The sequence below is a fragment of the Cibotium barometz genome, chromosome 60, assembly GCF_041138505.1.
Source record: "Cibotium barometz isolate CiBa-2024 chromosome 60, ASM4113850v1, whole genome shotgun sequence".
Classification (NCBI taxonomy): domain Eukaryota; kingdom Viridiplantae; phylum Streptophyta; class Polypodiopsida; order Cyatheales; family Cibotiaceae; genus Cibotium; species Cibotium barometz.
The window spans coordinates 18,534,153-18,560,925 of NC_141105.1; the positions used below are offsets into that span (position 1 = coordinate 18,534,153).

The 26,773-nt window shown below is 40.8% G+C and overlaps 1 protein-coding gene across 7 annotated transcripts; it reads left to right on the forward strand.

Moving 5' to 3' along the window:
* The first annotated feature begins 21,355 nt into the window (after nucleotides 1-21,355).
* On the forward strand, nucleotides 21,356-25,165 carry LOC147605078 (bidirectional sugar transporter SWEET5-like). Of its 7 annotated transcripts, none has more exons than XM_086794068.1 (8): nucleotides 21,356-21,617; nucleotides 21,701-21,755; nucleotides 21,857-21,936; nucleotides 22,104-22,140; nucleotides 22,258-22,474; nucleotides 22,636-22,800; nucleotides 24,548-24,667; nucleotides 24,800-25,165. In XM_086794068.1, exons 2-8 carry the CDS (start codon nucleotides 21,712-21,714, stop codon nucleotides 25,058-25,060), a joined length of 924 nt encoding a protein of 307 aa, XP_086650194.1. In that variant the 5' UTR covers nucleotides 21,356-21,617; nucleotides 21,701-21,711; the 3' UTR covers nucleotides 25,061-25,165. The 7 variants fall into 7 exon arrangements, with proteins under 7 accessions (XP_086650194.1, XP_086650196.1, XP_086650193.1 ...); XM_086794070.1 differs by having other exon boundaries at nucleotides 21,883-21,936; nucleotides 22,099-22,140; XM_086794072.1 differs by having other exon boundaries at nucleotides 21,357-21,617; nucleotides 21,883-21,936.
* Nucleotides 25,166-26,773: the final 1,608 nt, after the last annotated feature.

A 26,773-nucleotide genomic window follows, 5' to 3' on the forward strand; every position in this document is an offset into this window, starting at 1 on the left:
AGGCTTGATGAATATGGAGCCCAACTCAATCCAACTAAGTGTATATTGGCAAGGGCTAGGATAGTACTTTTGGGTCATGAAATTAGTGAGAATGGCATAGCTAGATATTGCAAAGGTGGGAAGTTTGTTGTAGATAGAAATCCCAAAGTCAACCAAGGAGTTTATATGTTTTGTCCAAAAAGCTCAGATATTTGTCCAGGTCTTTCTGTATGCTTGTGCAGAGCATGTTTACCCTTTACAGAAAGCTAGTTAGCAGGATCCTTTTATGTGGAGTCAAGTGGAGGAGAATGATTTTGAGAATATTAAGGATATGATTTCTATTCTTCTTATCATGATTCCCCTAGAGCTAGGTGTTGTATTTGAGACTTAGTGTTGGCCAACATATGCAGTAGGGGAGATACTGATGCAGAAAGGCACAAAGCAATCATACATGAATCCTATTTCTTACATCAACAGGACATGGGTGAAGTTGAGAAGTCATGGCATGAGGTCAAACAGCTGATTTGGACTCTTTTTTATGCTACTAAGAGACTAAAGTCTTATTTGATTTGGACTCTTTTTTATGCTACTAAGAGACTAAAGTCTTATGCTACAAATCTTTTCTGGTACTTACCTCTTGTAGTCTATTGCCTCATGTGATGAGATACCTAGGTGATAACCCAAAGGTGCACAGGTGGATTATGGCTCTTCACGAGTTTGATATGAGTTTCATCAAAGAAAATAGTGTGAGAGCACACTTGGCTGATATGCTCACTTATAGAGAAATTCAAGTGAGGCCCAAGTCTGTCAAGGATGTTGAGAAGCATATTGTACCAAATCCTAACTTATATGAAGAGTTTCAGGACATTGATGGTGGGTATATTGTTTTTTATGAAGCTTTTAAGAAAAGTGCTGGAAAAGGAGGAGCATGTTTTGTTGTTGTTGATAAGCAAGGGAAAGAGCTATGGTGTGGATGCCAAGAGATAGAGGTTAAAAAAAATTAATGAAGTTGAATATTTTAGTTTTTGTTTGGGTCTTGTAAAAGAAGAAGAGAGAAAAGGTTGATCATCAAAGAGGATGCCATGCTCATTATTTATAAGGCAAGTATAGGGCCCTTGGAAGGTCAACAAAGATGAGATGAAAGGCTGGTTATCAAGGTTGCTCAACAGTTTTTAGGTTTTTAGGGATGACAACAAGAGATCCCATGAATCAACAGAGCAAGTATAATTTATTAAATATGTGCATGTTATAAAGGTCCAGGAGACTTTGTATCAAGGTAGAGAGGCGCTTCATGAGGAAGATCATATTCTTCTTTTTCGAGAAAGGCTTTGGATTCTTCAAAGAGGAAAGCAATAGTCAAGAGAGCCATGAGATATGCTCTGAGATTGGTGATTGCATGTATCACAAAGGGACTAATGGTGTTTTGAGAAGAGTTCTTTCAAGATTTCTTAAAGTCTGCTCATGAGGAGGGATGTGGAGGTCATTCTGGACTTAGTATTACAAAGAGAAAGGTTTTAACTACCAAACTTATGTGGCCAAGCATTAACAAAGACATTAATCATTGGTGCAGGAGTTGTGTCAGTGCTGCCGAGCATTCCAAAAAAGAGTGTTAATTCCAGAACCCATGCATCATGTCTTGAGTTATGGGGCTTTTGAGAAGTGGGGTAGGGATGCTATATGACCTCTCCCACGGACCAAGAACAAGAAACATTATATTATCACTACAATGGATTGTCTCATTGGATAGCCAGAAGACAAACAACAAGAAGTACTATAGAAAAACAAGTGTGTAAGTTCCTTTATGGAATGATTTGCTATCATTTTGGAGTCCCTTTAGAGCCGGTGATACTGATCATCAGTTTGAAGGATCTTGATAGTAGGATGCATCTAAGCGGGGTGAATGATTTTAGCTTGAAACCATACCACATTAGAGTTATATAGAGCAGTGAAACACTTGAAAGTGTTTCCCATGGGGTTGGGGAAAATATGTGAAAGGTTTTCTAAGCCTAGTAGAATTATAACATAAACAAGCCTAGAGGAGAAGAAGGTAAATTATAGAAAGATGGTGTGAACATATGCTAGCCAAGACATAGTGTATAGTGGGCATAGTTTGAAAAGGATAAATATGAAGGTCATGTAATGGCTAGAAGGAGAACTATGTATGGAGGTATGGGGAGATCTAGGATATCTTTAGGATGAAGGAAATGTGCATGGAGAGCTTGAAGGTGACACATGGAAGTTACATGTTAGGAAGGTATGTTAGGAAGGTAGGAGAAGTAGGGGGTTTGGTTTTTTCTATGAAGGGGGATTTTTGTGCAAGTGGAAGGGGTTAGAGTTTGGAGTTTTGGAATGATTTTAGAGAGCTCATCGGAGAGAAGGACACCAGAGTGCAGTGAGATAAGAGAGGGTAGCTGTGTGAGTAAATTTGGACAAGAAGAGATTAGAGGGTGTGTAACAATGTCAGAGGATCGGCTAGGTTGTAGTGGCAAGCCATGGGATCCCTGTTTACACCTCTATTAGAACTTGGTGTTATCCAGAGTTTTGTTCATTTGTAGTTCTTGTTTGGAGAAGAAGATCTACATAGGTGGCTGTAGTCTTCATCAAGCAAGCTTGGAGCTGTGGAGGTTCTCTGAATTCTCTTGTTTCTCTCTTTTATTTCAGCCTAGGGTCTCGGGGTTGTTTTGAGACTAGTTTGGTTTTATCCACATGCAGAAGACAAGGTGTTTGTGTTTGGATCTATTGTAAATTGATGATAAATTTTTGTGATTTGGTGTTTTAGTTGAGGTGGATATGTTGTCTTGATTGAAATAATCTCCACATAAAGCGGTGACTCAATCAAGCACCTGTACATCTCCCTCTAAGACACAAACCTTGCCTACATCCGTGCTAATCAAGCAAGGCAGATATGATCAAATTGAAAAGATGTAGGGGAGAAGAGCACTTGAGCTCTTGCAAGCACAAACACACTCACACAAACCCTAGAAGAGGACACACAAGGTGAGAGGCTGAAAATTCTTCTTCTTCTTCACACTACAAGGGATCGGGCTCATACCCGCGCTCCTAGCCGCTAAAAATGACTTGTGAAAAAAAGTAGCGGGCCCGTGTATCAGCGCGTGTATCATTGCGGCCACAGACATGTGTGTAAAAGCGCGTGTATAGGACCTCTCAGACGCGCTCTTTTCACAGACGCGTTGATACATGCGGCTATACATGCCTTTCTTTAATTTAAACGCGCTTATACACGGGTGTATAGCTGCGTTCAGTTCAGTTCAGATGTCTCAGACGCGTTAATACCTGCGTCTATACACGCGTTTCTTTAATTTAGATGCGCTTATATACGCGTAATTGTCAGTTTTGACGCATTAATACACGCGTATTTTATAGATTATCCGCGTAAATACACACGAGTTTTAGCAATTCTGACGTGTTTATACACGCGAACAGAGAGCAAAAAAAAAAATCCAGAGAGTGCTATTTGGTGCTTGAATACTGTTCCAGCATTCCAGCACCCAATAACACTCTCTGTATTTTTTTTTTGTGCATCCACGAAGAACATATGCACGAGGGAGATTAAGACAAGAACGACATGAATGCATACATTGTCAATACACGATTCAAGACAGACATGAATGTAATACTATCGATCAATCAATTCAATATTACTATCAAAATTTCATACATGTATACAAGGGAGTCCATATCTCGAAGTAGCCCATGGCTTCAGTTTACAAAAAAATATATACAACCACATCCTCAATATGGAATGTGATACTATAAGTCTGAGTACTACTCAGACCCAGATGATGACTCGGTGCTCCCTCCATGCTCAGATGAGCTCACATCGGTCGGAATGTCCGATGAGTAGTGCTCACGTCCACCCTCTGCAGTGGCGGCAGGTGGATCATCAGCAGCTTGTGCCTGTTCAAGTAATATATAGTATATAAGTATATATATATGTAATTCAATAAACCAAAATCATTCGTTTAGAATTTTTAAGTACTTGTCGACCGTATGGTCTCATGGCCATCTCAAACTGCGCGTCCGTAATACGTCCCTCGGCTCTGAAGATGGCCCACGTGTCACGTCTGCTATGCCGACGAGCATACGCAGTATCGTGGGTTGTGGGCTTCTGCCCCGTAACCCGTCGCTATATCATAATCAACACAATTTGTAAGATTAAAACAATCATAGAATCAATGAATTAAGTAAACAATCAAATAAAGTGGCAAGATACTTACGAACTCTACCTCCCATGACTCGACGCCGCCAGATCTGAAATGCGAAGATCCAATGGTCTCCATCTGGATCCGTCTCGTGCCTCCACATGCTGCCTGCTCTTCACGCCACCCTCTGCTCGTTTCTTTGCCTCCTTCCACTCGCGTTTGTGCGCAGTGGTGGGCAGGTTTCTCGGCAGGATAGCCACCCGTAGCTACATTTAGCCGGTCATCGTACGTGAGTTTTTTAAGGTGAGATCTTTTATTACTTAAGATCTCCCTTATTCGCGTCCTTCCCCATACATCCGAGAATGTAGCATGTGGGGGATTGGGGTACCGACTATGTACAGCCTCTATCACCTCCCCAACTAATCGGCTATTTTGATCTTTAAATTTAATAAAATAATTTCTATATGAGTTTGATACTACCCCACGCATGTACTCCATTACCTCCCTCCCCCTCGCATCCATCACTATCCCGCCCCTATCCCCGTCACACCATAGCAGACCACTCTCTCCATCTCTCTCATCTCCTCCTCTTCCGAACTGTCTCCTCTAACTCTTCTCCCTCTATCTCCTCTCTCACCGCGTGCCCTACTACCTCCCCCACCTCCCCCACCAAAGCACCCGGCGCATCCTCCACTCCCACTCTTCCTACTGCTGCGGGTGGAGTCACGACTGGGGGATTGTCTACGTGATGGTGTGGCTGTGAGCCCTGATGTGACGGTGGCTGTGAGGGTGTACGTGAGTGTGTCTGGGACGAGGTATGTCTCCTCGGTGGACGTGGAAGAGGAGAAGCTGCATGCCGTCTCGTCGGACTCGGAGGAATAGACGGCACTGGAGTGCCCTGGTGGATACTCGCGGTAGGGGTATAGACACCAGGCAGGGAAGGAGGGGGATGGGCATACATATACTCTGTAAGCTCAACTGGACCAGGATGGTGCCCAAAATGATTCAGCATCTCCATCAGCCAATTGCTGTACGCAAATGGATCGGATAAAGAACCTAGAATATCCATAAAGAACCTGCAATAAACATCTTCATGTACATCATGGACTGTCTCTTGACTCACACAAATATCATCATTCAAGTCAGTTGTGTTGCCTGCAAATCATGAATTCTAAAACGCAGTCTCGTGTATACACCCGTGCAGAAACGCGTGTATACACCCGTCAAAAAATGCGTGTATACACCCGTCCAGAAACGCGTGTATATCCGCATGAACAGACTCTGCAGACAGAGTACACGCGCTTTTACACGCGTTTCTACACGCGACCCGCGAAATTTTTTTTTCAAAAGGACCGACGTCCGACAAAGACAAAGTGTCCTTATAAAAGGACCATTGTCGCCCCTGTCAGAATCATTCACCCAATCGTGTGCACAGAAGCAAAAGGACGGAGACAAACCCAAAAAGCAAAGAGCAAATAGCATAAACAAATCTGAGGAAAGAGACAAGGCATAGGAAATACTAACTTACCTCTGAAAAAGTGAGTCTTCTCTGCTCCTTCTCTGCTCCCTCCTTCTTCCGTGTGTGCTCCTTCTCTGCTTCCTCCTTGCACTTAGGTTTCGTTACTGTTGGAAGAGGCAAAAACAAAAGCAATGTTGATATGTTAGTTCAAAATCTATATTTGGGGAAGGCGGGCTATTTTTAGTTTAAACATACCGTCGCATTTATAAACGCGTGTATATTCGCGTGTATGATATTTTAGCTGCGTTTATACACGCGTTTTGCAGGAATTACCCGCGTTAATACACGTAATTTTTAGGAAATAGCCACGTTAATACATGCATTTTTTAGGAAATAGCCGCGTCAATACACGCGATTTTTATACTTTCATTAAAAACATATTATGATTTTGTGTTTTCTGGTTTGTACATAGGATGTCATCAACCTCTTCAAGCAGTTCTGGGGAAGATGAGACAATGCGTCATCGTAATCGCGATGTGTGGTTGGGACAACGGATCAAATGTATCTGTAATCGATGTCAAGGATGCATTGTACGAGCACGTCGAATTACCTTGAATCACATCTCCATGTATGGAGAATGGAATCAAACAGGTTTAGAGGTGAGTAGATGTAAATTGATGGTATTCAAATGACTCATGGTATCCAAATTAAATTAATAGAGTTGTGATATATAAACTCTAATTGAAGCAGGATGCAATACCACACCCTAACATGGTACCCTACGCGCGACGAGAACACGCAAAGCGTCGACGAGATGATGCTGGAGCTTCGGGATCTATTGTCAGAGATGAGTGGGAAAGGGATGACAATAGCCCTGCACCCCACGAAGTTGTGGAAGAGGAGGTGCTTGATGATATGGTGCGGAATCTTTTTAAGGATGATCCCAAAGGTATGGACGACGATGATATGGAACAAGAGCATCTTTATAAGGCTTCATCGACACCGGTGTTTGAAGGGTGCACATTCTCTGTTTTACGTGCTTCACTTGAACTACTTAATATACAAACAGTTTATGGATGGAGCAATGCAAGTCTTGACGCATTATTGAAGTAAGCATTCTAACTTACAAATTTGAATTAGTGGTTTAAGGTTTAGGATTTAAGACTAATTATAATTGATGATATTGGATGCAAGCTATTATCAAACATGCTTCCAAAGGAAAATAGACTACCCACCTCAAGAGACATAGCGAGGCGCTATGTGACATCTCTTGGAGGACTGGATTATGATCGCATACATGCATGCGTCAATGATTGCATTCTCTTTCGTGGGATGCATAAGGAGGCTCTACATTGTCCCACTTGTGGTGAAGCAAGGTACAGAACAGATATGAAGAGTTTTGATGTACCTCGTAAAGTCTTGCGACACTTTCCTATAATTCCTCACATCAAACACATGTTCAAGTGCAAATCCATAGCAGAGCTCATGTCATGGCATTCCTCACATCGATCGGATGATGGCATGTGGAGAATTCCCGTAGACACTCCTGCTTGGAAGCATATTGAAGATGAGTGGCCCAGCTTTAAAACAGAGCCCAGAAACTTGAGACTTGGCCTGGGTATGGATGGAGTGAATCCATTTGGTTTCAAAAGCACTGCATACAGCATGTGGCCAGTTGTGTTGGTGAATTACAACCTTCCACCATCAATGGCAATCAAGAAGGGACATCTTATGTTATCCCTTCTAATTCCAGGGAAACATAAAGTCAAGCATATGGATGTTTATCTTGAACCATTGATTGATGAGTTGGAGGAACTATGGAGAGGTGTTGCGGTGGTGGACATTAGTAGGCCTCCCTCTTCTCGACACTTCGACTTAAAAGTAGTGTTGATGTGGACAATACATGACTTTCCAAGATACAGCGATTGTTCTGGTAAGAATTCTAATTACCTCCCTACTCTATTACTATTGGCTATATATATTAATTATACATATTGACTTTATTATTCTAACTTTTATTTATATTTTAACAGGTTTGAAAACATCGGGTAAACATGCATGTCCTGTTTGTGGCCCTTCGTTAGTACATGAGTATGCTGACGGTTTGTGTAAGACTATATTCGATAATCATCATCGATTTCTCCCCTCAGATCATCCTAAATATGTTGCTAGTAAGAGTAACATTCCTCCACAAACACTTCGTGCAAAAGATTGGAAGCGTATTTGGGAGTCTACAACTATTCTTCCTCCAGATGGCATGAACAGGTATAGTAATGTTTTTTCAATCTTGTTTTGTGTAGTCTCTAATTGGATTAAAGGTCACATAGAGCAATCCCTTGTGTAGGTACTCCATTTTTTTTTCGGCTGCCATATTGGACCCATCTTAAGATCAACCATCTTCTTGATCCCATGCGCATCTTCAAGAATGTGGGATCTGGTATTTGGGAACATATTATTGGTAAACGAGACAATGTTAGCGTACGTGAGGACTTGCGGGTCGCAGGACGTATGCGTCAAGCTTGGCCATGAGAGGTGGGTGGGCACGTTCGTCTTCCGCCTGCACCATGGATTATATCAAAGAAAGAGGAGAAGCAGGTAAAGCAGGCCATCACCACTTTGCGTACTCCCACTGGATGCATGAGATCATTGAAGGGAGCCTTTACAACCACTAAGAAAAGAGGCGTTGAGCAACTATATGGGTTGAAGTCCCACGATTGGCACAAGATGCTTCAAGTAAGTGTTTTCCAAGTCTTGTACGTACGGTGAAATTAAATTTTGTAATGCCATAAACCATACATACATGTGCTCTTATGTGCGCAGTTCATACTACCTACTAGCATCGACCATTGTGCAAATAAGAGTTTGAAAAAATGTATTTATAAGATGGGCGAGCTTGTGAGGTATGTAAAACCCATGCTCAGATCACCCTTCATTATACCTTGCAAAATGAACGTGCATGAGGTATAACGTACTATTTATTTATTTTTCAGATATGTTAGTTCCAAAGCAATTGATCCAGCCACGTTGGATGATGCGCGTGTTATGGCAGTGGAGGTGGTTTGTTTGGTAGAGGAGACTTTTCCGCGAACCATTCTCACAAGTCAACTACATCTCATTGTGCATTTAGTGGACGAAATCGCTTTATGTGGTACTGTGCATGCACGCTGGATGTTCTTCCTAGAGCGCTTCATGAAGACCTTAAAAGACTTTGTGAGGCAAAGTGCAAGGCCTGAAGGAAGCATGGCCGAGGGTTGGTTGATACAAGAGTCTCTTGTATATATTTCAGAATTTCTTGGTCAGGTGGACAGCTCTTTGCCACGACCGTCACTGTTATGTTTCACCTTATACACCCACTTACAACCAATAGCTTTCTTGCCTTTAGACAATGGCACCAAATCCCAAGTCTCATTTTCATCCAATGCATCCATCTCCTTATCCATAGCTTTCTCCCAACACACATTTCCAATAGCCTCATCAAAACATGTGGGTTTTACAACATGCATAACTTTTGCCATATAAGCATAGTGATGTGCCACATAACCATCATAAGTCAACGTATGCATAGGGTTTTTGACCCTTCTAGATCTTCGTAACTTTGCATTCATGGCTTACATAGCCTTCTTCACACCATGTGTCCTCATTGCTGGAATCCTAAGCTCCTCATCAAGGCTCATCTTCGAGCCACTAGACTCTCCATCAATAAGAGAATGCCCTGCAGAAAATATCAGGCATACCAAGGGGCTCAACCACTTTCTCTTTGCCTTTATGTGATATACCAACTTCATTTCCAGGACACTGGTAGTACGACACAGCCTGCCAATCCATGGTCTATCAACAGAACTGTTGGATGAGGGCTCTCTTGGTCCACTCAATGAATGTGATTGTTGCTGACTTGCATTCTGTGCCACCACATTTCCACTTACATCAGCCCCAACAACATATTTTTCAATAGCATACCAGCTACTCATCTCATCAAATACAACATCCTTGCTTACCCTCAATTTACGTGTAGTAGGATTATAGTATCTATACCCCTTTTTCTCAAGGGAATACCCAATAAACACATTTTTTTGCCTTTGGATCCAACTTAGTACGCAATTCATCTAGCACATGTACATATGCAATACATCCAAAAAAATTCAAGTGAGACAAATTAGGTTTCTTGCCAGTAAACTTCTCCTCTCGCGTTACATCATGTATGGTTGTAGTAGGAGTCCTGTTCATGATATAAACTGAGCACTGTAGACACAACCTCAATCCAATAGCTATACGGTATATTCTTCTCTGCCAACAATGCTCGTGCTATCTCTGCAATGTGCTTGTTTTTCCGCTCAGTAACTCCATTTTGCTGTGGAGTGTATCTACATGTAAATTATCTCTGAATGCCATTCTTTTGTAAGAATTCAGAGAACTCATTGGAGAAATATTCTCCCCCTCCATCTGACCTTAGGCATTTCACATGATTTCCTATCTGTTTTTCAGCCATCACTCTAAAATTGTGAAAATGAGTGAAAACTTTACTCTTCTCCTTCATGAAATGCACCCACACTTTCCTCATGTGGTCATAAATGAATGTTACGTAGTACTTGCAGCCACCCATATACAGACTTTATAGGACCCCATACATCTGAATGCACAATATCTAGTACATTCCTGCTCACATTACGTAGTACTTGCAGCCACCCATATACAGACTTTATAGGACCCCATACATCTGAATGCACAATATCTAGTACATTCCTGCTCACAATTCTATCATGTGGAAGTACATGCTTTGTTTTCTTTCCAAATTGACATGCTTCACATACTTTTTGCATATCTTCAACCTTAAACTTAGGCAACCGTGTCACAATTTCTTTAGTCTGCATAGATTTTATTCTTTGCACATTTACATGCCCAATTCTCTTATGCCAAATGTTTGTATTTGCAATAACTCCTGAACCATTTGCAAACATTCAGCACTCACTTCAAGCATATTTACATTCAATGTAAACATTCTTCCCACTCTGTTGCCTTTTGTGACCAACCTGCACTTATCTTCAAAGTCTTCTACATAATAGCCACATCAACTGAACCCGCAAACCCTGCTCAATCATTTGGCCAATAGAAAGTATATTCTTTGTAATGTTCAAAACATGAAGTACATCTACAAGGTACTTCACCTTACCATCCTGCATAGACAATGGCACATCTCCAACATGGGCAATCGGATGAGCATTGTCATCCCCTGTTTCAACAAAACTTGGTCTTTCAAGACTCTTCATTTTCTTGAACCACTCACCATGTCATGTGGTTCGAAGCACCTGAATACCATACATCATCCTTACATGCTGCTACATCATTTCCAGACACAACATTAACCACATGTTATATAACAAACAACCTCTCATTATCCTCATTATTTGTGCTAGAGGACACATAGTTGTTTTGATGCACTTTTCCATTCCACATGTCACTCTTCTTCTTATAACAATCTGTCTGCACATGTCCAAGCTTACCACAGTAAAAACAGTCTCGTGTATTATTATGTTGCCTTTGCTAACTACCACGACCTCGTTGACCCCCCTGCCTCTAAAGTGGCCTCTTCCACCTGTGTGTTGTTGTTACGAATCCTGGGACTCTTGCTGCTGCTCACCATAATTCTGATTACCTATTTGGTCGCCCGCCACCTTGGCCATGTCCACGACCTCTACCTTCTTCTCTTCCTAAACTTGTGTAGGAAGCCTGCTGCTTTGAACTGTTTTTGTTTTGTGAAGATTGTTGATCTTCACCCAAATTCTTCTCTTCAATAATCAGCATAGACACCAAATTTGTGAAGGGAATGTTGTCCTGAGTTTGAATAGACGTCTTGAATGCCTTGTATTATAGCTGGAGACCACGTAGACACACTTCTACCTTATCATCATCATCATCAACAAAAACACCAATAAATGCAAGGAATTACACAATGCCCTTGATCTTCAAGCCATAATCATTCATAGACATATTTTTCTTCTCGACAGTATCGAGCTCATTCTTCAACGGAATCTTTCGTGCCTTGGTGTTAGTTTCATACAGCTTCACCAAGGTGTCCCATGCCCAATCATGGTGTCTTGTATACTAATAGAAAGCCAATACATGACTTTCCTTTCTCCTTGATTCCAATCCTTGAATTCTTTTACATCTGCAGCAATTGGATTAATCTCTGGTATCTTTGGTGCCTCCTTATGTTCACCTTCAATGTAGTCATCACAGTAACCTTTTCCCATCAAGAAATTTGTCAATCTAAACCTCTAAGCATGGAATTTGTTCTTGTCAATCTTCTCTGCAAAAACAACAATCTGGTTTATTCCATCATTTGATATCTTATCTGTAACACAAAATTTACCAAAAAATAGCACTCTTGTTTGACCTACACAAAATGATGTATTCTCTGCAGAGCAATCCTATACTGCACCAAACTGTCTCAATTTGTGTACATACACCCAATGGCTACTTTGAGACCTTTTTGTACTACACACTGTGTCTGCAGAGCTAATTGCTCTTCCTACAGATCCAAAAACAGAGTTGTGTAGAGAATTAAAACCTACTCGTAGTGCCGTGAATGCCTGCGAATTGAAAAATAGAGGTCTAGACACGCCCAAAACACGTTTTTGGCCTGAAAAGTATCATCCAACAAACAATGTAGTTGCCCTATAGCCCCCCTCGCAAAGAAAGCTCCTCAATTGGAGTTTGTTTTCTAATGCCTCCCAAAGAGCTCCAGATGACAAGGGTGTGGTAGCAAACACAAAGGGGGAAGAGTAGATGAAGCTCTTACCCTTTGACATACCACCTCATGTGCTTCTCTTGCTTGCTGTTCAACCCTTAGCATGAACTGGGCTCTAATATCATGAAAAGATGCAGGGTAGAAGAGAGCTTGAGCTCTTGCAAAAGCCACACACACTCACACAAATCCTAGAAGAGAACACACAAGGTGGGAGGCTGAAAATTCTTCTTCCTCTTTACACAACGAAAGAGGTCACTCTACCAAGAAGATAAAGTGACTAACACACATAATAGAGTATATAAAAGTGGTCTGTAATGTGAACATGCTAAGTGGAGTGGGTAGGTGTGGACTAGTTGGTGTAGTCCAGCTGTAGAAGCTTTGTCGAAGATATGTCGGTGCTAGCTACCAAACCCGCCAGTTATGTAGATGTCGAACGGTCATGCAGGCGCCTCGTGAGTGTCAGCTCATATTGAGCTTGACATCTCAACACAAATAACCATCAACAATGCTACACTAGATGCAAATTGGCATTCCAATATTTTACCCCCAGGCTATGATAGCTTTGTAATACTTCCATTCTTTTGGCTGGCATTGCCATGCTTCAAGAAAGAAGGCTAAATAGCTACCAACACATGTTAAAACTGGGCTCAAAATTCTTCCACTCTCATGGACAACCCGATCTCATTCCCACCTACTGCCTTATCGCCCCCCAACCTTGTTACACACATCAACCCACTAATTCCCTATCTCAAATTATGTATAAGAGTCCAAGACAATAAAAATAATGATAAATTAAAAAATATCGAAGGAAGTAGAGTGTTGGATTTTTCATCAAAAGAAGCTTCTACATGAGTCCAACTTTTTCCTAATGCCTAAGCATATCATCCACAATATCCACGGGCTTTACATATAATAGACACATAGGCATTGTTTTTTCATAAGCCTCCATTGAGGCTCATGTCCGACAGCTGTCCAGGTACATTTTTGGATGGGAGACTCTTTGGGCTCTGATATCATGAAAAGATGCAGGGTAGAAGAGAGCTTGAGCTCTTGCAAGCACACACACACTCACACAAACCCTAGAAGAGAACACACAAGGTGGGAAGCTAAAAATTCTTCTTCTTCACACAACAAAAGAGGTCTACCAAGAAGATAAAGTGACTAACACACATAATAGAGTATATAAAAGCGGTCCATAATGTGAATATGCTAAGTGGAGTGGGTAGGTGTGGACTATTTGGTGTAGTCTAGCTGTAGAATCTTTGGCGAAGATATGTCAGTGCTAGCTACCAAAGCCGCCAGTGATGTAAATGTTGAACGGTCATGCAGGCGTCTCGTGAGTGTCAGCTCATATTGAGCTTGACATCTCAACACAAATAACCATTAACAATGCTACACTAGATGCAAATTGGCATTCCAATATTTTACCCCTAAGCTATGATAGCTTTGTAATACTTCCATTCTTTTGACTGGCATTGCCATGCTTCAAGAAAGAAGGCTGAATAGCTGCCAACACATGTTAAAACTAGGCTCAAAAATTCTTCCACTCTCATGGACAACCCGATCTCATTCCCATATGTTGCCTTATCGCCCAACCTTATTACACACATCAATCCACTAATTCCCTATCTCAAATTATGTGTAAGAGTAAAAGATAATAAAAATAATAATAAATTTTAAAAATATCAAAGGAAGTCGAGTGTTGGATTTTTCATCAAAAGAAGCTTCTACACGAGTCCAACTTTTCCCTAATGCCTAGGCATATCATCCACAATATCCAGGGGCTCTACATATAATAGACACATAGGTACTGTTTTTTCATAAGCCTACATTGAGGCTCCTGTCCGATAGCTGTCTAGGTACATTTTTGGATGGGGGACCATGGCGGTGGTGATGGCGCAAGCTTGGCCCATAGTATGACTCATTATAGTATGACACATCTGAAAAGATGCAGGGGAGAAGAGAGCTTGAGCTCTTGCAAGCACACACACACTCACAAAACCCTAACAGAGAACACACAAGGTGAGAGGCTGAAAATCTTCTTCTTCTTCACACAACACGCAACACAACATATACAAAGATAAGAGTACACACAAATATGAAAAGGTACTTAACCAAATACATACTAGGGTTCTCTATAGTGTGAACCCAAACAAATGAGCTGGCGCCATAACTATGCCAGTCTCTAGAATGGCTGTCACACAGCCCGTCATCCCACTGGCCGCATATCACCCATGATCTCACCAACCATGCCAGTGGTGTAAGTGTGGGGCCTATCCCCCAGGCGGGTCATCAGTGTCCACTGCCTCACTAGATGAGCTCGATATCTCAACACTCCCCCTCGAGCTCAACTCCATCTCATGTACACCAAGCGAAGCCTTGAATCTGCAGAGCTTCTCTGTACCCAATGCTTTGGTGAAGATATGAGCGACCTGATCTTGTGTGCTAACATAAACAAGATCAACGTCTCCTATGCCAAAACCTTCTCTCTGACAAAATGGTAGTGGACCTCTATATGCTTCGTGCGAGCATGAAAAACTAGGTTTCTGGCCAACTGTAAACTGCTTATATTATCATAGAAAATGACAACTTGTCTATCCACTGATAGACCCAAATCTGCAAGTAGCTTTCTCAACTAAGCTACCTCACATGATGCTGCCATAGCAGCACCTCTGTACTCGGCTTCTGTAGTACCGGATAGAGCAACCGTAGGCTGCTTCTTGCTGCTCCAAGTCACAGCAGCACTCCCCAAAGAAAACATGAAGCCACTAAAAGATCTTCTATCTGAGATACAGCCACAGCCCAATCAGCATTTATGTACCCATGTACACATATCTCTGTCCCAGTTTTATAAAATAGTCCACAATGCAAAGTAGACCTCACATACCTTAGTATGCGTCTCAATGCATCCAAATGCGGCTTCTAAGGAACCTGCATAAACTGACTCACCAACCCAATAGCATAGCTCAAATATGGAATATGGCCTGGTGATCGTCATATAGATCAAGCTTCCTACTATGTGCCTATACATAGTAGGATCCTCCAAAATCTCTCCTGAATCTGCACTCAACTTGCCATTCTGATCCAATGGCACTGAGATAGGCTTACAGCCTGTCATACCATACTTGGACAACATGTCCAAGCCATACTATCTCTGCAGTAATCCAATACCATGTGGTGACCTAATCACCTCAATGCCCAAGAAATATCTGAGCTCCCCCAGATCCTTCATCTCAAACTTCTGTCTAAGCAAGATCTTTACATCAAAGATCTCTGCAACATGGTCCCCCATAATGATTAGGTCATCTACATAGATGACAACAAGCACAGCCCCTCTATCACTGTGTCTCACATACAACGAGAAATCTGCATTGGCTACATGAAAGCCAATAGTGACAAGATATTCAAAAATCTTGTCAGACCATGCTCTTGGTGCCTGTTTTAAGCCATACAAGGATTTCTTCAACCTGCAAACATGCTCGGGGTGACACATCCTCATAACCAAGGTGGCTACAACATATACACCTCTTCCTGCAAATCTCCATGCAAGAATGCATTCTTTATAAAGACCATTGCTTTGACGCAGCCACTGCTATCACAACTCTCACTGTTGCCATCTTGGCAATTAGGCTGAAAGTTTCCTCATAATCAATGCCATATGTCTGCGCATATCCTTTGGCTACCAATCTAGCCTTGTACCTACTTATACTTCCATCACTTTTATGTTTTACTTTGTACACCCACTTGCATCCAATGGCTTTCTTGCCTTCAGGCAATTGCACTAAATCCCAAGTCTCATTTTCATATAGTGCATCCATCTCCTCATCCATAGCTTTCTCCCAACACACATTTCCAGCAGCCTCATCAATGCATGTGGGCTCTACAACCTGCACAACTTTTTCCATGTATGCATAGTGATGTGCCACATAACCATCATAGGTAAACCTCTGCACAGGATTCTTCACTCTCCCAGATCTTCGCAGCTTATGGCTTCCATAGCCTTCATGCTGCATAACAAACAAACTTTCATTATCCTCATTATTTCTCCTCGAGGATGCATAATTGTTTTACTGCAATTTCCCATTTTGCATGTTAGCCTGCTTCTTATAACAATCTGCTTGCACATGTCCAAGCTTACTATAGTAAAAGCATCCACGTGTATCATTATACTGCCTTTGCCAATTTCCACAACCTCTTTGACTCCCCCTGCCTCTGAATTGGCCTCTTCCACCTGCGTGTTGTTGTTGTGATTTCTGGGACTGTTTTTGTTGCTGCCTACTGGCCATAATTCTGATTGCCTGCTCCGCCACCTCTCCTTGGTCATGTCCACGGCCTCCTCTACCTCATCCTCTTCCTGAGCTTGTGTAAAAAGCCTGTTTCTCTGAGCTATTTTTGTTTTGTGAAGACTGTTGGTCTTCACCCAAGCTCTTCTCTTCTATAATCAACATTGACACCAAATCTGTGAAATTGGGAATGTTTTTCCGAGTTTGAATAGACGTCTTGAACGCCTTGTATTGTGGCCCAAGACCACATAGACAGACTTCCACCTTATTATCATCATCTACTGAAACGCTAATAGATGCAAGGGATTCCACAATACCCTTGATCTTCAATGCATAGTCATTCATAGACATACTCTTTTTCTCCATAGTATGAAGTTCATTCTTCAACTGTATCTTTCGTGCCTTGGTATTTGTTTCATAGAGTTTTACCAAGGTGTCCCATGCCTCCTTGGGGGACTTGGCATCTTGTATGTGCCTAATCATGGTGTCCTGTATACTGATAGAGAGCCAATACATAACTTTTCTGGCTCCTTGGGTTCCAATCCTTGAAGGCTTTCACATCTGCAACAGTCGGATTGATCTTCAGTATCTCCGGTGTCTCATGCTCACCTTCTATGTAGTCCCAGTAACTCTTTCCCATCAGGAAATTTTTCAACCTGAACCTCCAAGCATGGAAGTTGTTCTTATCAAGCTTCTCAGCAACAATCTGGTTTATACCATCATTTGACATCTTGCCAGACACATAAATTTACCAGAAACAGCACTCTGGATTTGTCCTACACAAACTGCTGTATTTTTTGCAGCAGTACTGTCCTACACTCAAATGTCACAACCAGTGACCTCAATGTGCATACATACACCCAATGGCAATTGTTGACCTCCTTGCAGCAGCACACACAATGTCTGCACAACCAATCTGTCTTCCTGCAGTTCATAAAGCAGCAAAGTTCTGCATAGAATCGATGACTTACTCGTAGTGCTCAAAATTGCCTGCTTTATGAAAAACGGAGGTCCTAACGTCGTGCCCAAAACGTGTTTTTGGCTTGAAAAATGTCGTCCAATAGGACAGTATAGTTGCCCTATAGCTTTATTCCTGCAAAGAAAGCTCCTCAATCAGAGATCGTTTGCCGGTGCCTCCCGTAGAGCTCCCGACAAGGGTGTAGTCGCCAACACAAATAGGGAAGAGTAGATGAAGCGCTTCCTACCCTCGTACTGCTTCATGTGCTTCTCTTGCTTGCAGCTCAGCCCTTAGCATGAACCAAGATCTAATACCATGAAAAGATGCAAGGGAGAAGAGAGCTTGAGCTCTTGCAACAAGCACACACACACTCACAAAACCCTAAAAGAGAACACACAAGGTGAGAGGCTGAAAATCTTCTTCTTCTTCACACAACACTCAACACACCATATACAAAGATAAGAGTACACACAAATATAAAAAGATACTCAACCAAATATATACTAGGGTTCTCTATAGTGTGAACCCAACTAAATGAGCTGGCGCTATAACTATGCCAGTCTCTAGAATGGCTGTCACCACACATCCTGTCATCTCACTGGCTGCTTATCACCCATGATCTCACCAACCATGCCAGTGATGTAAGTGTGGGGTCTATCCCCCAGGCGGGTCATCAGTGTCCACCGCCTCACTAGATGAGCTCGATATCTCAATAACATCACCTCGACCTTTCTGTAATTAGTAGGACTCTTTTGTGCCATGTCTTTAATGACCCCACCCATTCAATTCACCCTAGTCCTAGCCTTGGTGCTCGATAATGCCTAGTCTATTGAGCCATAGAGACCACTTAGCTCCCTTGTTAGCCGTGGTGGGCATAGCCATGTGCAAGTCCGTTGCCATGCCCTTAATATTAAAGTAATGATCTTGAATCCCAAAGAAAGGGGTTGTCAAGTAAATGTCAAAGAAAGCAGCAAAGAGAGTCAAAGAAAGTAGTCGTGTTTTAGAAAAGTCCTTATGTTAGAGAAGTGCACCCACATAGACACACCTTTCACCCATTGCCCATGCATGTCATGACAGACATCACATTGATTTTTCACTTCTCACATCTCATGGCATACATAAACACAAACAGATGCACCCATTGCCCATGCACGTCATGATGAGCATCACATTTTTTTTTCACTTTTCACATCTCATGGCATACACAAACACATGCACCTGTAACTAACCACGGTAATGCCAAACCTCTAAGTACATCTCTAAATCTTCTCTAGATGGGGGGACCATGGTGGCCCATGGTATGACCCATCGCTTGGAGAATCCTCAAACTTCTCAAGCTTCTATGCTTATATCCTTTGCTTTGACTCCAATTCACTACCAACAAGACCTCACCCAGGCCTGACATATTTGTCAAACAAAGGCCAATATCTCATCATTACACTGTGAGATCTAAGCATAATACCCTATCGCGCAAAGACATTCCACACCTCCATCTACCGATGCCAATGATTTTCATACGGTCATGGCTCTATTCTACCAAACACACGATGAAAATTGCTTCTACCAAAACTAGCTCATGTTGAAGGGTCAACACTACCAAAACCAACGAACACCCAACATGAAGAATTTTGCAATCACCTATCACTTTCCATGTTGCCTCGACAAGTTTGCTTCCTAAAACTGTCCATCACCTTTTCCTATCATCTAGCTGGTCCTCCCAAACTAACCACTTAATATCAATATCCAACATCATGACATATCCTAGACCGTCCACACTAGAACTTCTCTATAGTAGCTTTACCAATCGACTTTGGTGACGTAAGGATGTAGTCACCATTATGAAGGGAGGTATGTTAATAATCATGTTAGCTACTCTGTTGGTTAACATGGTTTCGCCTACCCAACCTGTAAAGTGTTTTGCCAACTTACCCACATGGACACTTAACTGTTGTAAGATAGTGCTGGAATATATAAGGAGGCCTTACTATACACTTAATGTCAAATTAAAAAAAAGTCTGTAAACTTAGTGTACATAGTTGCTTAAGACTAGTAATAGAGACTTGACCATTTTTAAATTTGACCAGCCTAGTGTGAAAACTAGTCATTTGCATATTAGTCATTTTTGGCAATAAGCAATACACAATCATTCCCTTGTAATAGATTACTTGTAAGCTCCCCTTCTTTCCTTTTCTTGCTTGTTTGTCTGCTTGTAAATTCATGCTTGCTTGATGGATGGATATACTTGAGTAGGTTTGATTGTAGGCTTCCATCTTCGAGTAGCTTACTTTTTGTGAGAGAGAGCCATGTCACAAAAAGGAGCATCTCTTCTTGTCTCTATCTAGGAATTGAGAGCTCTCTCTTCACCCCATTCACAAGAAGCATACTGATGTGACAACGGAGTGAGGGAACGAAAACAAGCTAGTATACTCACATGGGAAGTTACATTTACGGCTCAAAGGCAAGACCCAATAACACATGCTTCGACCCAATACATGATGCTTCAACAAGACATATCCTTAATTTACCCATTCCTTTTAAACTCTACTGTGACAACCGATCTTGTATTGGCATGGCCTAAGGATCATGAGCATCATGAAAAGACTAAACACGTAGATCTCAAATACCACTTCATCTGGGATCTAGTTGAAAATGGACACATACACCTCGAGCATGTCTTCACAATAAATCAATTGTGGACAAGCTTCTTCATAAAGCAAGGTCCAATCTAAGGATTAGGCATGAAAAAACGTGTAAAGCTATTAGGTTAGTATGAAGTTTAGTTTAAGGGGCATGTTAATGTTAAAAATAGTTTAACCTTAGTATTTACTAAAACATCAACTTTATCATGTAAATGTACTTTTAACTGGCTCAACCATTTTAACCGTAATTGTCCCATGAGAGTTTAGTTTATATGTATTACTTTCTCGGGTTTCATTAATATATAAGCTTGTTAATCTCTCATCATTTCACACCCTGAGTCTGTTTAAGTAAAAAAGCCTAGTATTTCATTGATGTAAGACTTGATGAAGCTTAGGAGTTTTATTATATATGTTCTTATTTTTTCATAGTTGCCACAAATGAAGGTGAAGAGCACTAGGCAATTCATCAATGATGTCCAATTTGTAAATATGGCAAACACCATGCCCACCTACATATCACATGCGCGCAAGGGGTGATTAAATTTCACTTGTTTTTATGAAGACATATGTGTGTCTGTGACAGAGAGAGTGAGAGACATATGTGTGTCTGTGAGAGAGAGAGTGAGAGAGAGAATACATGTGTGTGAGTGAGAATCCACCGATTGGAAAAGGTGAGCTATAAGTTCCTATAACCACCACTAGTCTAAAGAGACAACTAGGTTTACTTTTTGACTGTCGGTACGCCAAAATCTTGGTTTGAAGCTCTAATAAGGCATGGTATTCAATTGTGGTCGTGGGCTAAAGCATACTTTATGATGTCTTTTGATCATGATAAGACAAACATTTGTTAACAATTGCTTGTGGGGCTTGGATCATGAGAGCTCATGAGTTTGCTATGAATTAACTGGGGCAAATCAGTACGGGCCTCGCGAGGACGGGGCAGGTTAGAATTGAATGCAAAGCTGCTTTGATCAGAAGAAAGAGGATGGTGAACTTTTGACAGTGGATGTAGTCCTTGCGGCGATGGCTCTCAATATTCATATGTACAGCATGTAGTGCATTTATGCTTCAGCAGGGCATCAGGTACTCAGAAGCTTGTTGGTGAGGGGAGCGGCTCAACAAACCGAAGTGGTTGGCACAGCAGGCCCTTCCCATACATGGCCCCATAATAATTATGAGCTCATGCGCATTCCACCTTCTGTCATTCACAAAACTTAGTCCCGTGAACGATCAAACCACCCTCATATAATTAGTGGCTCGATTATGTCTAATCCCGAGCTGCGGTGATCCACTAATGTTCTATTTCACGTAATTCTGAGCAGATTAATGTGCTAGCGATGAGAGCAAAGTGGGTGATGGTTTCGAAGTACTGAGACATGCAGCAGGAGCTGGTATAGATTTTGCATGCGATCTCAGAGTTTATATGATACTATACATAGGAATTGATACGAGGTAGCTGGGAGTGGAGCTGCAGGACGGATATATATGTGTGTGCGCGAGCGCGCTTGCCGATTTTACACCACTTTGAGGTATAGAATGCATGGCCTGCATGTGGAGATGTAGGCGAAAACTTGCTAATTCTCTTCCAGTATATATGATTATATAGCGCGCTGTTTGTTTTTTCCGTCAGCTATTTTTCCACTCTCTTAATTGCAGCTCGCGGAAAGATGTACTCTCGAGAAACGGTTCATTTGGCGCTCGGTGTGCTGGGTGGGAAATTTTCTTCCCTTTTTTATATATACAAAAAAAAAGTAGATTAATCTCTCTGTTTTTCCTGCAGCGTAGAAAAATCTAGTTGGTAAACAGCCAAAAAAAGCAAAAAAGCAAAAAAAAAAAAAAGCAGTACTCACTGCATCACTTGTTGGCACGCAGGACAGGCAACATAGCATCTTGCGCTTTCTATCTATCTTCTGCGTAAGGCTTTTTTTTTTCTCTGGGTTTTTTTTTAAAATGCAGTCGATTATTATTATTTTTTGAGCTAAGCTTAATCTAGAGACATGATTGGATTTCGGTAATCCTGCACTGCTGCAGACCCACCATATGCAGTATGATAAGGAAGAAGAGTACAGGGGAGCTAGCAGGCGATCTATATGTCTTCATGCTATTCAATTGTCTCCTCTGGCTATTCTATGGCCTGCCCATAATTCACCCTAACGATTTCTGGGTGCTGGTAACCAATGCATGTGGAGCCGCTCTCGCTGTTCTCTACATCATTCCGTATATTTACTATGGCTCGAGACGCCAAAGGGTGAGCGCTTAGCTTAAAGGCTTTATCCTAACCAATTACTACAAAATTAATCTCTTAATCTCTCTGTCTCTCTTTCTCTCTCTCTCTCTCTCTCACACACACACACACGCACACACAGACGCACACACACTCTCTCCTCATCTGTATGGTCTCTTGTGCAGTGCACTATGACGGCCGAGCTCTTTATAACTTGCTCCCTCTTCGCCCTCATGGTGGGATTAGTCATGAAAATCGTGCATTATTCTCAGGCAAAGCGGATAACGGTCGTGGGTACTCTCTGCGCTATCATAAGCAGCTTCATGCACCTCTCACTACTCTCTCAAATGGTAATATTCACCACTTGTGTGTAATTATATTCTTCAATATTTTATTTTTAGTTTCATCCCCTCCCCCCCCCCTCCCAAAAAAAAAATTAAAATTTTTAAGGCTCTTGATTGTAAGGCATTTTTCCCCTTCCTCCAAGAAGGCTTCATTTTCTTTGGATAGTTTATATCTTTACCCCCCTTCCTCCAACAAAGGTTCATTTTCTTTGGGTAGTTTATATCTGTATTTCCCTTGCTTAAGGTAAGGCCACCTTCAAATTCATCAAGGGTAATAAACCCCCTTGCTAAAGGTATGGCCACCTTCAAATTCAGGGGCTTGGAGTCTTCGAGGCATCAGGGTGAAGTTTTGGGATTTTGGAGTGATCCTCGAAATTTAAGGACCGTACGATCTTGGCCTTAGGTAACATGAGCGCTTAATGTCACGACCCGATCAGCTGTAGGTATATTTCAAGGTGCCTGTGTACGTGGCATCCCGTGAGCCCGGTCACCTGGTCAATGGCCGGTGAGACGGGCCCATTTGTAGACATATATCCATAAGGTGTTATGGACATGTGTTTATGTCACAAATGTGTGTGTGGTGTAGTGGATAGGAGCTTCGCTTCCCTTGGCAGGGACCTGGGTTCAAATATCACAGCAAACGCACCGACATGTGTTCATAACTTTTTTGCACGGAATGTTCATATCTCCATCTTGCACACGTGAGTGCTTATAAATGCAGCCTCAATGACTCGTTTGTCTAGAAGTTGCTTGAAACAATAAAAAAGAACAATGTGTGTACAATAATGTAAGTCCATACATGTGTTGCTCAAAATATATCAAGCACATTTCTCCATGCATGTGTTGCTCAAAATATATTAAGCACATTTCTCCATAATCCACTTGTAGAATTTGTTTAATTTGAGAGGTTTCATGAAACTCGTAGTTCGTATGCATCTTTGCAACTTGTTAATAAAAAATTACATTTGATAGCTTTTTAGTACATATAGATTAAAATTTGAGAGTTTTCACTAGTTCGTATGCACATCTTTAGAACTTGTTAATTAAAAAAATACATTTGATAGCTTTTTATTTAGTACATGTAGAAAATAGGCCTTGTCCCAGTTGTTATGTAGTTGAGCTTGTACTTTTACTCACTCCAATAGGTAGATGTAAACAAAAAATTTAAACTAAAAATTTTAAGGCACAATGTAAATCTATAGACACAATAATGACCTTAAAAAATCCCTTTTCTATCCATGCATGTCAATAGTTCATCAAGGGGATTACACTAGGGGGGGAGGAAACTACCCCAAAAGACCTTTGGATAAGCAAATTTTAACTAATTCCACATAGCCATTCATCCTTCATTCCAAGCTTCCCTTGTGTGAGTGCATGTGCATGCATGTGTGTGTGTGTGTGTGTGTGTGTGTGGGAGAGAGAGAGAGAGAGAGAGAGAGAGAGAGAGAGAGAGAGAGAGTTATCTAGGAGTCAAATATCAAAAAGTCTAATCCAATGATAAATTTATTTTGTGCTTTTCAAGCTTGTGGCATATATAAACTATTTGTGTAATATTTTGGTTTTTTATTCTAGAAACTTCTTGTGGATACAAAAGATCCAATCTACATGCATCCATAATCCTCTATAGGAGCCTTCTTGAAGGGGGCTATTTGGGCCGCGTATGAAGTGATAGACTTTGATCTATATATTTTGTGCTTTTTAAGCTTGTGGCATATATAAACTATTTGTGTAATATTTTGGTGTTTTATTCTAGAAACTTCTTGTGGATACAAAAGATCCAATCTACATGCATCCATACTCCTCTATAGGAGCCTTCTTGAAGGGGGCTATTTGGGCCGCGTATGGAGTGATAGACTTTGATCTATATATATTGGTAAGAAGATAAATTTTTAAAACATTTCTTTGGCTAGACAAACGCCTTGGTGTATTTATCATATTTTTAAAGTAGTTCTTTTTACAAATCAACAAATTTGGCTAATTCACATACTCTTTTTCCCTTGAGCAGATACCAAATTGTATAGGAATCGCGACAGGAGTCTTTCAACTCATTTTATACTCAATTCTTACTAGGATGAGGTGTGTACCAAATACTTTGGTCAAAGCTCAAGGTGATCAAGCCCAAACTAAGCATCCCTTTAATCAAAAGGCTCCTTGCAACAAGTGGGTTAGTCTATGCCTCTTTCCAACATCAACCAAAGTAATAGATTTTCAAGATTGCAATTTCAAAAATTTACAAGGTCAAGGTTTGCCAAGTGAAGGTGCGTGAAATCTAATTGAGTAATATAAAAGCTTTACATATCGATGTATAAGATACTATAATTGTCAAGGTTTGCCAAGTCAAGTGAATATACAAGTTTTAAATATTGATGTATAAGATACTATAACTGTTTTTCCCTTTAAACTCTTAATAAACTATGAAGTAAGTGATGTTTGCTAACATGTATGTTGGTGCCAATAGGTTTCTTTTTTCAATGATATTTGATGAAAAAGTTGATTATATAAGAAGATAACAACAGTTTACTCAAATATTATCTATGGTCATCATGAACGTTAAAATTAAACAAAAAACCTTTTGATTTTCATAAATGCAAATGTCCACAGTATTGGAAACCACCATGTGTGGCAATTGTAGCTAATTCAACTAAAAAACATGTATCTCATCTTAATGGGGGAATGCCTTTAATGAAATGAGGATATATGGAGGATAAATGGAGGTGTATCATCTAGTAAAACTAGTATATTTATATCTTAGCTAGATCTTTGGTTATGTACATGGCTTCTTCCCCTCTTGGTATAGATGTATCATTTGGTAAAGTAAATATAATATGTACATGGTTTGTTCCCCTTGTACATGGTTTGTTCCCCTCTTGGTATAGATGTATCATTTGGTAAAGTAAATATGTTGACATCTTGACTAGATTTTTTAATTATGTCCATGGTTTGTGATTCCCCCATTGGTAGAGATGTGGAGAAATTGATTTAGCAATCATTATATGTGGACAACTTGGCTAGAGTTTTTTATTATGTCCATGGTTTGTGATTCCCCCATTGGTAGAGATGTGGAGAAACTGGTTTAGCAATCATATAAGTTCAATCGTCTCTAAATTGGGTTCCTAGTTTTTTTGTTTCACTTTGAGGTTTGTGTTTTCAAGAATTGCTTGATTTTAATGTTTGGGACATTAAGGTTTATTCAATAATTATGTCTAGGTTGTGTATTTACTTGACAATATTAAACACAAAATCCATAATTTTGTTTGAACTCAAGGACCTCCTTTTGCCTCTAGCCCTGGCTAGTTCAGAGATAGCAAGCAATCTAAAAATATGTCCACATATTGTGCTTTGATACTTGGTGCCTCTCACTCTCCTTGTGCTTTGTTTCATGTCTTGCCTTATTACTTACCTTATGCCTTGTCGCTTATCTCATCTCATCTTCTGTCTCATCCCATGTCCCTCCTCGATAACTCACCTATTACATTGCCTTATGACTTGCCTCATGCCTCACCTTATGTCATGCCTTGTGACTTGCCTTGTGTCTTGGATTATTTCCTATCCTATATCTAGCCTCATGAATTTCCTGTGTCTTGACTAATCACTTAAGTTTCCATTAAAGAAGTAACTTAAGTTTTAGGAGTTCAATTCTAGGATTATCTCCATGGACAAACTAGCCATAAGCTAGGTTAGGCGGGCAAGAGGACAAGAGGAATAGTAGTCGGATAGGACTAAGTAAATTATTGGGGTTATTAACTTAACCTCAATGAGGTTCTATTTATATAGATGACAAAAGACAATTTAACACATCACCCAATGGACTAGATTAGGCCTTGTCCAACCCACCACAATAATGCAGCGACTCACATAGACGGTGATGGAAACCCCCTAGAAAGAAATTTACTCATAATTATTAGCTTAATAAAAGTTAGCACCATTATTTGAGATCCTATAGTAATAAAAGATTTAAGACTAATGTGGTACTTGGCTA

What these genes read in the sequence shown, in the direction of transcription:
- LOC147605078 (XM_086794067.1), top strand. Translation starts at nt 21,712, where the DNA reads ATGTGTGTGCGCGAGCGCGCTTGCCGATTTTACACCACTTTGAG. An exon ending in GCTTTCTATCTATCTTCTGC is followed by an intron (nt 22,141 to 22,257) that starts GTAAGGCTTTTT and finishes GCACTGCTGCAG; the next exon opens with ACCCACCATATGCAGTATGA. An exon ending in TCTCACTACTCTCTCAAATG is followed by an intron (nt 22,801 to 24,547) that starts GTAATATTCACC and finishes GTTTTATTCTAG; the next exon opens with AAACTTCTTGTGGATACAAA.